A 14,190-nucleotide genomic window follows, 5' to 3' on the forward strand; every position below is an offset into this window, starting at 1 on the left:
AGAAATATCAAGCAGCCATGCATCTAAACAGGACTTTATTAACAAGGATTAATAGTGTTCATTTTGCAAAAGAAAAAAGAAAAGAATAAGTTGAGGAAAGTTCAGGAAAAATAAGTTGAACTTCGAAAAACACAGCCGCTTGTGTATAATACAGGGATCTGTCTTATGGCCCAGACTGTTGTGTACAGTGGATAGGAGTATTATTGGGTGGTGCGTGATTTGCCCCAGCTTTTGCCCCAGGGAGGGTTACAGTGAGCAGGATATTCCCCGCCTCATTGTCTGCTTCGGTTGATTGGACTCCTGCAATCTGCCCATCATCTGTGCCTGTTGTGCTCCATTCCAAAAATCCTCATTTTCCCCAAATGAAAGCTGGCGTACATCAGGGATGGGCATAAGTCCAAAAAATCACGGATGACAGTTGGTTAGAAAACTGATATAAAACTGCATAACAGAAGAAGAAAACACCGCCATCTCTCCAAACTCCAATATTTCTCTCTCCAGATTTCATTTCTGTGAACAAACAGACTGCGGGTAAGCAAATACAGAAGCCCAGAAGGCCATCTAAAATCTGAGGGTGAAAATCGTCGCGTGGGCCAGAAAAGGAACTGCTTTACAGCTTCTTTAATTAACAGTTTGGAAGAGTTTTTAATGGGTTTCACACAGCCTGTTCATTCAATTAAGACAACCAATGAGCTATCATCTGCTTGGTGGTTTACTGTACCAATCAGGCCTAATGGATGAACCGATTACGAGCTTACACTCTCCTCCCCCCCCCCCCAAAAAAAACGCTCAAGTGTTCAGTAATTCTTGTTTGGCTTTTAATAATCTCAACAGTGCTGCAAAGCATTAAAAATGAATCTGCTAATCATAAGCAGACGGCTTACCGCACCGTGTTCCCGCTGATATGGCATGTAGGATACAACCCGGACGGGTAAATTCTTCTAACGGGCGTGAAAGCCAGACACCTGAAATACCGACTACTGATCTACCTTGTACAGTTTCAGCGTGAGCAGCACGATATATTATATATATATATATATATATATATATATATATAAATCATAAGCTGAGACGAGATTTATTTGGTCGCTTCCCCCGTTAATAGAACAAAAGATTCAGTTATGGATAAGCATCCATCTTCCCTTTACACTCAGGTCCACGCACAGACCTGGGAGTCTTCCCCGAGACGGGACCCCAGTTCCATCAGCGCTCGAGTGGGACGCCTTTTTATTTCTGCTCACGAACAGAATTCAGTCCTCGCGCCCGAAGTCTTACGCTCTTACAGACCCACATGCTTTTAGGGGCGCGGTGCGTTCCCTTAGCGATGAGGCCGACTTTTTTGGGTTTTTTGGATAATGACCCGCCGATCACTAATCAAGTACTGTGAGCAGGAGTAGCGAGCGCTTGATAATCATTAGAAACAAAATCTGACCTAATTTTATTCTCCATCATTATTGCTCATGTAGGAGAGACTAATAGCGTTGCATAAAATAAGCGGTTACAGAGTTTAAAAGATACAGTAGTAATTGGTAACTTATACAATTTCATCTGCAGGGGATGCTTACTCAGAACAAACTGTCACACAGTGTTTGGGGTTAGATTAAGTGTGAATTCTTGGGAGCAGCAGAATGTTTGAACATCGGATTATCTGAAACACACGCCCCCCTCCCGCCCCGCCTGCTGGTAAAATATGTGCTCACCACAGCCAGCTGGGGCATTGTAAAATCAGGTCATTTTTGCCCGTGGATAAAAAAAGTAAAAAAACTACATATCCACCCTGGACGAGAGAGCCTATTAATACACACTCTCAATGTCACACAGTGAAACGGAGAGGGGGAGAGAGAGAAAGAGGGAGAGAGAGAGCAGGAGGGAGAGAGAAGGAGAGAGAGAAAAAGAGAGAGAGAGGGAGAGAGCGAGAGAGCAGGAGGGAGAGAGAGAGCAGGGGAGAGAGAGAGAGAGCAGGAGGGAGGGGGAGAGAGAGAGAAAAGCCGCGTTTCCACCGCAGGAACTATACCCCGGAACTAGGAACCTTTTGAGGAACTCAGTGCGTTTCCACCGCAGGAACTAGGGTCTAAATTTAGTTCTGGGGGCTTTGTTTTACCCCCCAAAACGTTCCTGCTCGGGGGGTAGTACTTTCCGAAAGTACAGGAACCTTTTGGGTGGAGCTTGCAGCGCTGAACATTTCTGATTGGTCGAGTACTCGTAGCATTTGTGTTGTATTTATTTTCCGCCATTACCCGCCATGTTTGAAAATATGCAGCGGCAAACCAATTTATTTTCATAATAACTTCAAATCAAACTTGTATGTTATGCGGCGCAGTAGCCTACTTTTGGTTATAGCCTGTCAACGTCTTGGAATTATAACGTGTGCTCTTCTGTTCTTTTCTTGCTTTAGTATTCGTTTTATAAAATGCTAAGCATTCGTGCTGGGACAGCATATTACGTAGGCTACCAAAACATTCAAACGGATTAATTCGGTTGCTGAATATTTTCTTCCGGATTTTCTTTGTTAGCCCGTTGTAATTGACTCAAAACGTTTGATACAGTTATGTGAGGTATGCGGTAGTTCTGCATAATTAACATTGGTGATACAGTACAAGCAAACTGGAAATCACCTTCCGCACTTTTTATCCGGGTAAAATAACAGGTTAATTCTAGTAATCTTCCCTTTAGCTTTTTCAGACTGCCGTAATTTTACTCAATTTTACTGCCATTTTTCAATTCCACGAAAAGACCAGGAAGACTATGGACTCATTTATATGGTGCATGGTTCGCATCTGGAGGGCACACTTCGCTGCTCGGCTAGCAGTAACTTCGAAGGAAAGCAAACGGTGGCTGTACCACTACTAATTTACATTTTCACGCAAGTCCGAGTTTTCGTTCTATTCTTGTCATTTTGCGATTAGCCTATATGGAATTGACGACGAGAAAGTAATAAAACAGCAAATTGTTTACAACATGTGCATGTTTTCTGCTGTTAATGAATGTGTTTGAGAGGATATATGAAAATCAATAAATACAAAAGTAACCATATATAGTCATTGTTGGTAACCCGTTGTATATAAGTGGAATAAACCCCTTCGGGCTGTCCCGGTTATTAGAAAATAATGTAGGCTACTTCGGTGGTAGTATGGCGTTACAGAAGAAATCATATGACAGATGGACCGACGACAACGTCAGTGGGCTAATTTGCCTAATCTTCGCGGTACTTTAGACCCCGGTGGAAACGCAGACAACCATTGGCTGAAGGAACCTTTTAGTTCCTGGTAAAGTAGTTCCTGGGACTGAAAGTTCCGGGTAATTTTGGTGGAAACGCGGCTAAAGAGAGAGGGAGCAGGGGAGAGAGGGAGGGAGAGAGAGCAGGAGAGAGAGAGAGAGAGGGAGAGAGTGAGGGAGAGAGAGCAGGAGAGAGAGAGGGAGGGAGGGAGAGAGAGCAGGAGAGAGAGAGAGTGGGAGGGAGGGAGGGAGGGAGGGAGGGAGCTATGCGGCGGGCTGCTCTAACAGGTGGACATTGACACAGTTAAGTGGTTATAACCCAGTTTTGTTCCGAAACCCAGCAGTCCGTACTGACTTCAGCTCTTAGCACTTTACGTTCAGTGTTGTCACGGCTGTGCTGCAGGCAAGGACGGATCTAGAAATTATTTGTACCGGGAAAACAAAAATTTGAGAAGGGACTCCCATAGCACGCTTCTACATACGCTTGCGCACACACACGCACATTCACACTGTAGGGGCCCCCTGGACCTGCTCGTGTCCAGGAAAGCTTTCCCTGTAACACCCACTAAGCACAGCCCCTTTCTCTGTTATACCCCCCATAAGCTCCGCCCCTTTCTCTGTTATACCCCCATAAGCTCCGCCCCTTTCTCTGTTATACCTCCATAAGCTCCGCCCCTTTCAGTTATACACCTTTGGCTCCACCCCTTTCCCTGCCATACACCCTTAGCTCCGCCCCTGAGTTCAGATTTCATGTATGCTGCAGACTGCTGAGGGTTTTATTGGTGCGCTGTGAGATGTGGGCGGGGCCAAGTGAATCCCTCCCTCCCTCCCTCCCTCCCTCCCTGCTGGCACTGGGATACAGCCAGCGCTGGCACCGCGATGCCGGCTGGATGCAACGTCCAACACGGGCTCACTGTCATCCACACACTAGAACAGCGCCTTAACAGCGTGAGCTGCCAGCTAGCGGCGTGAGCTGCCAGCACAAAGCCTCAGTCCCCCCCCCCCCCCCCCCCAGCTGTGTGAATCTCAGCACCCGGGGCCGAACCTGCCACAGCAGCAGGGCTTTCAACCTGTTCTGATCCAGGGATCCCCCCTACCCTTGAGACCCCCACACACCCAGGGGACCTCCCACCCTGGAGAACCCCCCACACCCAGGGGACCCCCATCTCCAGGGGGAAGGGCTATATTTTAAAATAAGGTTTTATATTTCACACATTTCCCCAAATCTAGGTATAGTCCCCCCTACAGTACATTCAAGGCGAACGCGTTCACTGGGTCACTGGGAGGGCGAACGCGTTCACAGGGTCACTGGGAGGGCGAACGCGTTCACAGGGTCACGCTCAGGGTGTGGCGTTCACGGCCGACCGTCTTCTTCGTCCCTCCGCAGGGCCCTGGCCGACATCCTGCGGCAGCAGGGGCCCGTGCCGATATCGCAGTACGAGCAGGAGAACATGACGTCGGTGACGGACGGCTCGCCCAAGGAGAACACGCCCATGAGGACCGCCAAGAACCACTACACGCCCGTCCACGGGATCAAGCCCAACCACGGTGAGTGTGCCCGCGACCCGCCTCTCCGCCTCTTCTGCCGGGGGGGGGATTTAATCCTCGTCACGCACGGGTTGAGTTTGAATGACATTATTTATCGGCGTGGCAACGGCATTACAGCGCTCCCTGGCCCGCGCGGTATTGGCTGGATGCTGGGAGCGACCGAAACAGATCGCGTGTTAAGAGCCTCGTACGATGGCACTCGCGGCCTGTGAAATTGAACCTTTTCTTGGCGAATAATTCTGCCCCTTAACCACGACTGATAAGGCGCCTGAGAACAGGACCGGGCTGAACAGCCGGGCTCCTTCACTACACAGCAGGGATGTCTTTGTGTGAGCTCGCCTTGCTTCCTGGTTCTGCTTTTACACGATGGCCTTCATGTGCGATTCATCATTCCAGTACCTCTGGCTCCTAAGACAATGCACTGTGTACTCTGCTGACGTATGCCCAGTGTGTTCAGAGTCATCTGTCTGGAAACACTCAGCCGTTGTGTTTGGTATGCAACCAGACCTGGGTTAAGTACGTATTTGTTTTGGATTCAAATACCACTTTTCTACGCTTCACTGATCTTGTCTGGTGTATTGGAACCAAGGAAATACTCTCAAAACAAAAAGTGCAAACCCCGCATTCTGGTCACATTGGCAGGCTCAATTACACCAGGCAAGATCAACAGAGCACAGAAAAGTATTTGAATCCAAAACAAATACGTACTTGACCCAGGTCTGGTATACAGTATATGCAACATTCTACTATGAACTATGAACTATGAAGCTTTCTTAACTTTAAAATATTTGCCTGTAGTGCTTTAGTTTGTCCATAATAGTTTTAGTGAAATTAACTTGTACATATTTTGGACATAATTTTTTTTTTTAAACGTAACACTTGACATTTTACAGTACATTCAGTGGCATTTTTGTGATTATATTGAATTTTTGGCCGAAATATCCTCTCCTAGTTATTGAAGGTCAAGTCAAAAAACGTTGGTAACCATGGAAACTGACGTGGCTTCCGCTGCACATGGAAGCGTGGGAGCGGGCGATGTCGTTGGCAAATGGGGAGCGAAGGTCTCTTTCGCACCCCCCCTGGCCTCAATCCCCACGAGCTTTGCGGTCCGTACTGACGGACGCAATCGACGGTATGAGCAAAAAAAAAAAAAGCAGGTCACAAATGTGGTGGATGATCAATTTTCTCCCGGCAATCTCCAGCCGGGCTTTGGCTGGCGATGTGGCGTATAAAACATTATGCCACTTAAAGCCTTCTTCAGGCAAGCAGAAGTAACCTTTATCCTGATAACCGGCCTGTGCCATCTCCCTGCTTCAATGCGCTCGAGTCAGACAAAGAAAATGCCCTCGTTGCTGAAGATTTCGGAGTAAGAGAAGAGCCCTGTGCAGTACAAGTTTTTATAGAAAAAATAAACATTTCAGATTTGTAAAAAATTATAACCATACAAATCAGAAGCATCTATCCAATGCTTTTGTCTGGCTTTATAAAAAAAATCTTACTGCTGCAAATGGGCAATACAATGATTCAGAGTGGAGTAATTGCAGCTACACACGTGATTATAATGTTCTTACCTGAGCATTCTAATACTGATGTTACAATCGCTACTGGTGACTGAAAGTAGAGTCTAGAACACCGACTTAAAATATTGCAAAAGCATTCCAAAACAAGCGTGAATTCGCAATAAACAACAAATACGTGACCTCTTCTTTGGCTCATGACCAACCTTTCCACAAAATCTTGTGCAAATCTGTGAATGGTTCACGCCCATCGCCACACCCCCTCTTGGTTAATCGGCCAATGAAATTACTCAGCTGTACCTTCTGGTCATGAACAACATCCACGCCAAATTTCAGCCTCCCTGGGCGAAAACTGTGGCCGCTACGGGGTGGGACACTTTTGTGGACCAACCGACCGACCGACCGACCGACAGACAGAGCTATAGAGCTGCGGTCGCAGCTAAAAACCTGCTCTTCAAAGGGTTAAAATAAAATAGTCAGCGGTGCGGTGCGAGTTCATCAATTAGCCAGTGCTTCCACAACACAGGAGATGCATCCGTTCCTGAATGAAGATACAGCACCGCGAGACAAGAGAGGCACTGAAACCCCCGGGCTGTGCCCCGTCATGAGTCATCAAAATATTAACGATGAGGTTTAGCCCTAACGCTAGCATTCCGTGTGTTCTTCGCAGCGTGGCCAGGCTGCTTTCCGAATCCTGCAGCCAAGCTGAATTAATGAGTCAAAACAGAATGTTACAAGAACAAGATTAAAGCCAACATCCTCCCCCACCCCTACCCCCCAGAAAACAACCAGAGCCAACTGGCATCTTTCAACAAACCAGGCACTGAAGAAACACAAATATGCCTGTTTCTAGTACATCTTGTGAAGCTGGCAAAATATTATATATATCCTTGCATTTATATAGCACTTTTCCGAATGCTCAAAGTGCTTTACAGTGATGAAGGGGAACTCACCTCACCCACCACCAATGTGTAGCACCCACTTGGGTGATGCACGGCAGCCATTTTGCGCCAGAAAGCTGACTACACATTAGCAAAAGTAGGCTATATGGAGAGGGAGAGAATTTTTTTTTTTTTTTTTTTTTTAATTTAATTTTTAAATTAAATCTTAAATCTGGGGATGATTATGGTGGCAAGTTTTTGTGAGAGCCAGATCTGGGATTTAGCCAGGACACCGGGGGGAACCCCCTACTCTTAGCGATAAGTGTTATGGGATCTTTAATGACCACAGTGAGTCAGGACCTCGGTTTAACGTCCCATCCGAAAGACAGAATTATTAGGGGGGAAAAAACAAAAATCCAAAAAGCCAAAATGCCAGTCGGCTTTTCAAGTCCCCAAATCAGCCAGTTTGGCAAATAAAGTGTGGAGATGGGAAACCCAGCTGGCAGTACCGGGGGCCCACAGCAGTACTAGGGGGCCCACAGCATGGCCCCCGCCGTGGTGAACACTGGAGAGCTTAGCCAGGCACCACCTGGTTAAATGTGTTTACTGGGGGACACAATGAATAAATAAAGAAATAAATAAATCTGCACAATTTCATTTCAACTTGACCTCAGAGGGACCTTAGCCCAATTAGCCAGAGGGCATAGCTATTTAAAATGTTTCTGTTTTTTTCCCCACTTGTGGGAAGTTGTGAAAATGATGTGTTCTTGTGAATTTCCTGGGTTACAAACCCATCCTTAAAATGTTTTCCTGTGGAAATACAAGTGTGATCTCAACCTTTTAACAACACAGTATTGCTTCAAGGGTGGAAAAATAGGACTGGTGTAAAAATATTGTTACAGCATTGTTATTTGCCACATCTTTCCTGCAATGTACAGTTATGCATCCACATTCAATGCACTGAAATAAAGAGAATCAACTGGAAAAGGTTGATCCTTGAAATGAAACTCATCAATCACTGGTCTTTATATGACACTCAAAATGACTTACAATATTAAATCTTCATTTAATGTTTATAAAACAGATGCAAAGTAGCATCAGTGTTTGTTTATACGATTATTATTTTTTCTACTTATTGGTGTTTAGAAGGTATTCAGTGTGCAAAGATTCGGCATGCAATGCTAGCGTAGATATAAAACCCCCAATAAATTAAAGCCCCAAAATATCACGACACGACAGACTGAAACGGCAAAACACGCAAAGGCATTCACATCGATCCATCTTACTAAACCAGGAAAGTTAGAGAGACCGCCCGCACGCATTTTTAAAATCGGTGGTCTGCCCTGTTTCTGCAAACTCGTTAAATACTGCCGATCGGACTCTGCCAGCCAGGCCGCGTTCGACGGAGCCCCAGAGCACCGCCAGCTGCCCCGCGCTCAGAAACGCCTCCATTTTGTTTTGCATTCCACCGCCGCGCCGCGCCGAGCCACACCGCGCCTCCCCAGGGGGGACGAACGCGCCCCCCCCCAGCCGGCTCCGTACCGACTTTCGGAGAGCCACGGCCCCTCATCTGATACCCCCTTCAGTACCGTTCCCTGACTGCATTCTGCGCGGGTTCCCATGGGTTCTTTTGTGATGGGTTCTGTTCCGGTGGGTACTTTTCTGAGGGGTACTGTTCAGATGGATTCTGTTCTGATGGGCTGTGTCCTGATGGGTTGTGTTCTGATGGGTTCTGATGGGTTGTGTTCTGATGGGTTCTGATGGGCTGTGTTCTGATGGGTTGTGTTCTGATGGGTTGTGTTCTGATGGGTTGTGTTCTGATGGGCTGTGTTCTGATGGGCTGTGTTCTGATGGGTTCTGATGGGCTGTGTTCTGATGGGTTGTGTTCTGATGGGCTGTGTCCTGATGGGTTGTGTTCTGATGGGTTGTGTTCTGATGGGTTGTGTTCTGATGGGTTGTGTTCTGATGGGCTGTGTTCTGATGGGCTGTGTTCTGATGGGTTGTGTTCTGATGGGTTCTGATGGGTTGTGTTCTGATGGGTTGTGTTCTGATGGGTTGTGTTCTGATGGGCTGTGTTCTGATGGGCTGTGTTCTGATGGGTTCTGATGGGCTGTGTTCTGATGGGTTGTGTTCTGATGGGCTGTGTTCTGATGGGCTGTGTTCTGATGGGTTGTGTTCTGATGGGTTCTGATGGGCTGTGTTCTGATGGGTTCTGATGTGATGGGTTCTGTTCTGATGGGTTGTGTTCTGATGGGTTGTGTTCTGATGGGTTCTGATGGGCTGTGTTCTGATGGGCTGTGTTCTGATGGGCTGTGTTCTGATGGGTTCTGATGGGCTGTGTTCTGATGGGTTCCGTTCTGATGGGCTGTGTTCTGATGGGTTCTGATGGGCTGTGTTCTGATGGGTTCCGTTCTCCCAGTCAGGCTCAGGGGTCGCACTTCTCTTTAATGTCTGCAGCTCAGGGCTATTGCGCAGCTGTGAAGTCAATAGGACGCCTCAAAATTGCAACCCCCCCCCCCATCCCAAGCCACAGAGCCCTATAGGAGGAGGACAGGTTCACAAGGTGTAACACACAGGAGCCCAAGCTTTGTACATTTGCACATTTTGGGATACATGGAGAAACATTTCTAATGATCTATCCTTACATCCTAACATTAACCGTGCAGCACTACAATGGATCTTCCGGACGTGTTCATGCTCATAAATGCATTTTTTATTTTACGGATTCCAGTGCATCACAATGCATCAATTCCATCACGCAAGTCGAGCAGAACAACCCCCCTGACTGATTCTGCTGGTCATATTTCAGAAATCCCAATGGTAGAATATTTTTTCAGTTTTATACTGAAAATGTTTTTCTACAGTATCATATGCCATAAAAGGGTGGGCATTACTTTTATGACTAGAACTTGAACAAGAACTGTGAATCCATCAAATACTGCATAAAACCGTGTGAGTCTTTTGTTTTTGAAAGGGGCTCCACTTTTGAAGGGAGGAAGTCTAATGGGTCCTACGGGGCCCCAGGAGTTTGAAACACATATTCACCTTAAAACTAAAAGATGGCACCCGTACCTCCACCAACAAAAGCCAATCATTTCTTCCGTAGTCTTCACAGCAGGAGACACAGTTTCACGACTGCATCGGAAATCGGGCAGGAGATACTGTATGCCTGTTTAAATTCCAGCCACTCTGAAGCATGCTAGCCAGTTGCCGCAGCACCATGTGACCAATCACAACACTGTATTTGTACAGTGGCTGGACACACAATATTTGATGGTGTTATGTAAATCCCTTGGGAAGTTGGGAAGAACACCTTTCTGCAAGAATCCACGCTCACTTGCCACACCCACCTTTGGCCAATTGGTGTAAAAAGTTAAATATTTCTTCGTTTGCCCCACGACCAAGCTTTCCATGAAGTTTTGTGCAAATCCACTCATAACCATTGGAGATATCCTGCTGACAGACAGTAAGACAGACAGAATGGGGCAAAAACATAACCCCCCTTCAACTCTGTTGGTGGAGGTAATGGTAGTATAATCCTTATTCGTATACCAGTGCAGACGCATACAGGAGACATTAATGATGACTAACTAGTTCAATCCATCAGTAAACAAAAGACACCAACTGCAGCGGGAGCCTCTCACCTTATCTGACTCCAAAACAATCCATGTAATTTCATATCTTTTTTTTATTTTTTACTCTTTATGTTTATCAGAGCTGCACAGCCCTGGAATAATTCCTGAATTAAACAGAGCCAGACTCGTTCCGTCTTTATGGCAGGCTGGAGATTAATTCTCATTCTTACCCATTCTCCTGCCATAAAAAAAAAAACTTTACAGATCCAATATCTCGTTTTATGCGTGAACGGGGTACAGTGATTCCGGTGGCATATTCATTTTCATTAAGAGCTATACGATCCAGTCCTGATGCCAGAATCACCACTAACGGCATCCCTAATCTAATCCATTTTCCAAAAAAAAAATTCCCAGAAAACACGGAGAGATCCTTAACGCTTTGACGGCCAATTTACTGTGCTCGGATCAGTGGAACATTATTTGGGAAGGCTGGCTGACAAATTAATACTTTTTTTTTTATTTTAATTTTTTTTTTTTTTAACAGAAAGCCGGTTCTCACAGGTTTCAGGCCAGTGCTTAACATCTAAAGAACAGCTGGGGGGGGGGGGATTTGATAATACACCATCATAACCATCACTGTCCTGGTCTCTCTGGCTAATGAGGTTTCTGTCAGGGGTAAGAGGGGAACACAGTCAGCCCCAGCTGGAAGACCATGGGCCCCATTCCCAAAATGTGCGTACGACCACATTCGATCGCAAACTGCCTGTGAGAACGTTTCCAAGAACAGTTCGCCATTCATCATTTTTTCCTTATCTGTATTTGTTCCCCTTATGCTAATCACAGGAACAGGATTGCAGATAAAATTTACAAACAGGCAGCGTTCATATTTTCATACACCTCGAATATGCGCAAAAACAAAGGTCTGCACATGTCATGAATCTCATTGTGTTTTTGGAGGAACATTTTTTTATAACAAAAGTAAGAATAATTGAAGAAAAGTTTTGTGAATGAGGCCCAATGTTTGTTTGTTTTTCTCCCCCTAAAGAAAGGTCAAAAAGAGGGGTTCTTTTACTGTGAACCTATCAAGCACAGTAATCCACCCAAGTCAAACTGACTGGATCAGTAACCCCTTCTCATATACCAAAAAATATTATGTTCGGGTAAATTTAAAAAAACGCCTAGAAAGATTTATTTTGGTGAGGAATCCTGTTTTATCCTGAGAACGGTGTTATGAAACAAATATAATATCCTGTACGATGCCTCAAGAGCAATATTGATCCTTAAATTAGAAAGTGGAAGTTGTGTTTGATGTCTGGGGCTTGATTGCTACCAACACATTATTAAATCATATCATTATATTTATTAAATCTATTCTAAGGAGGAGCCACGCTTTATGAAGCATTTATAAGCAGACTAGATGCCTGCCTTCCCATAATCTTTGTTTCTGATTACATAGATTTGCGTAGTTTTTTTTTTTTTTTTTTTTTGATGCAAAGTTGTTTTTTTCTCTCTAATTAAAGTTTGAGGGATAGGTCTTGTGCTATTTCTCTGCACTTTACACGTTGTGTTCCACTTCCCACTGTTCGCACATAGCTCATTATTTTCCCCGGTGCCGGAGAAGAGCCTCTCCAGAAAGCCGTTCTCTACATGCTATAGGTGCTGGCTATTTGTCTCCGTTGTCATATGGCCTCTATAAATAATCTGAAATGAGATTCCGTTTCCTTTCATAAATTCCAGGTAGGGCAATAGATGGAACCCACCAGCGGTAGCTCTGCAGCCGGGGCGGTTATTAATATTTCCAAAAAGTGAGATGGGGGGGATGTGGCATGTAGGGAGGCACCTTCCAGTTTAACCTTCTAAGGTTCGGGGCCCATGAGTCAGCACATTTTGTTTCACTGTGGGTGGTTATATGTCCAAAAATCCACTCATTACTCAGTTACAGTCCCCCTTACAGTGGGCCCAGGCAACCCAAACTTGTCAATGTATTACAGGGGTGTCCAGTCTTACCCGAAATGGGCCAACGCAGGTGCAGTAATTTGTCTTAGCCCAGCATTACAACACCTGATTCACCTAATTAACTAGCCACTGTCTACAGTCCAGACCTTGATGTGTAGTGTGGTAGTGCTGGGATAAAGCAAAAAACCTGCACCCACACCGGCCCCCTTTTCGGATAAGATTGGACACCCCCCTGGTCTAGGACGTCATTCCGGGTGCGGATTGCTGGGGACCCGTGCGACTGGGTTCACATACTCATTACGTATTACGGCTGTGTCCCCAAAAAACAGGGCACCGAGTGCAGATCAGCATTGAAAGGGACTTTTTTTTTTGTACAAGCCATGTAATGTTAAATAAAGTGTAGCCGAATGAAAAGCATCTTTTCTGCAGGAGAAGAATAATGAATTGTGTAGCTGCCCAGCCCCCCCCCCCCCCCATCCATTTCTCTGCGTATGTTCTTTGTTGGTTAAATCCATTTGTGCTCTCTTGTTATTCAATAAACTAGGCCTTTTTTTGTCCCGTTTGACAAAGTGATTCATCCCTTTTATATTCCTTGTAGTGCGTTATCGGGGTGCTTAATATCTCCGCTTTTGCAAAAAGATTGGACGCCCAAATGTATCTGAGAACCCGCCCGTTACATCGGTTGGCGGTACTGGTTTAATAAATCGGGCCGGTACCTAAAGAAACCCTGCCACCAACAACACCGTGTGCAAAAAGCCCGGCCCCATATTATACTGGCAACGGGGTTCTGAAGATGAAACACGCGGCTGGTTATTAAAACATGCCGATGGCTGCGGCTCTACCTCTCGAAGCGCCTGGTGATATTTATGGATTCGTAAAGCTAGCGGGCGAATGCGCAGTGTAAGGATGCGAGGATGCAAAGCTTATTGCTTATTTTGCTTTTTGGGCGACACTGAAAGCTGGTAAATGAATGGCAGTGTGAAAAACCACACTGTTAATTACTGAAGTGCACACCTGCGGTGCGTCTGATGTCATGAACAGGGGGTTCTACAAAAATACGCGAAAAAGTGCTTGAGAAGGGCTACTTTTTATCAGTGTCAAACCTAGCAGGTGGTACAAAACATGGTAATAATATGGCATCTGAAGGCATGGAGACAATGCAGGAGCTGATAGGAAAGCTGATAATTAAATGCTATCAACAGAAAAACACAGCTATTGATTTCCAAAAGCAATGGCAGGATTAAAAGAGGCTTCAAAATTGGCTAGTTAGCATGCTAGTTATTAATGAGCTGAAATTGCTAGCCAGTTAAAAAAAACAATAAAAAAAACAAGATATTATCCACGTCTGCATTTGTTTTTCCAATCAAATGGCACAAAATATTTATAAGTAATTTATCATATACACATATGTAAAAGTATCGGGTGGTATATCTTACCTAACAGTCATATTTTAGAAATCGTCTCAATGACATGAAATTGTTATAACTGGAACATTTG

General features: G+C 45.3%; 1 protein-coding gene and 1 long non-coding RNA gene across 4 annotated transcripts in view; one reads left to right on the forward strand and one right to left on the reverse strand.

The window, feature by feature from the left end:
- LOC135243615 (uncharacterized) overlaps positions 1 to 14,190 on the reverse strand; it is a 111,423-nt gene that overhangs the window by 56,533 nt on the left and 40,700 nt on the right. The window lies entirely within an intron of this gene.
- Positions 1 to 14,190, forward strand: part of LOC135243614 (protein shisa-6-like) — an 80,011-nt gene that overhangs the window by 7,368 nt on the left and 58,453 nt on the right. Inside the window, exon 3 of the mRNA XM_064315563.1 lies at positions 4,604 to 4,764. Within this exon, the coding sequence (XP_064171633.1) occupies positions 4,604 to 4,764 (161 nt within the window). The remainder of the gene's footprint in view (positions 1 to 4,603; positions 4,765 to 14,190) is intronic.

This window comes from Anguilla rostrata, chromosome 17, assembly GCF_018555375.3.
Source record: "Anguilla rostrata isolate EN2019 chromosome 17, ASM1855537v3, whole genome shotgun sequence".
In the NCBI taxonomy this organism is placed as follows: domain Eukaryota; kingdom Metazoa; phylum Chordata; class Actinopteri; order Anguilliformes; family Anguillidae; genus Anguilla; species Anguilla rostrata.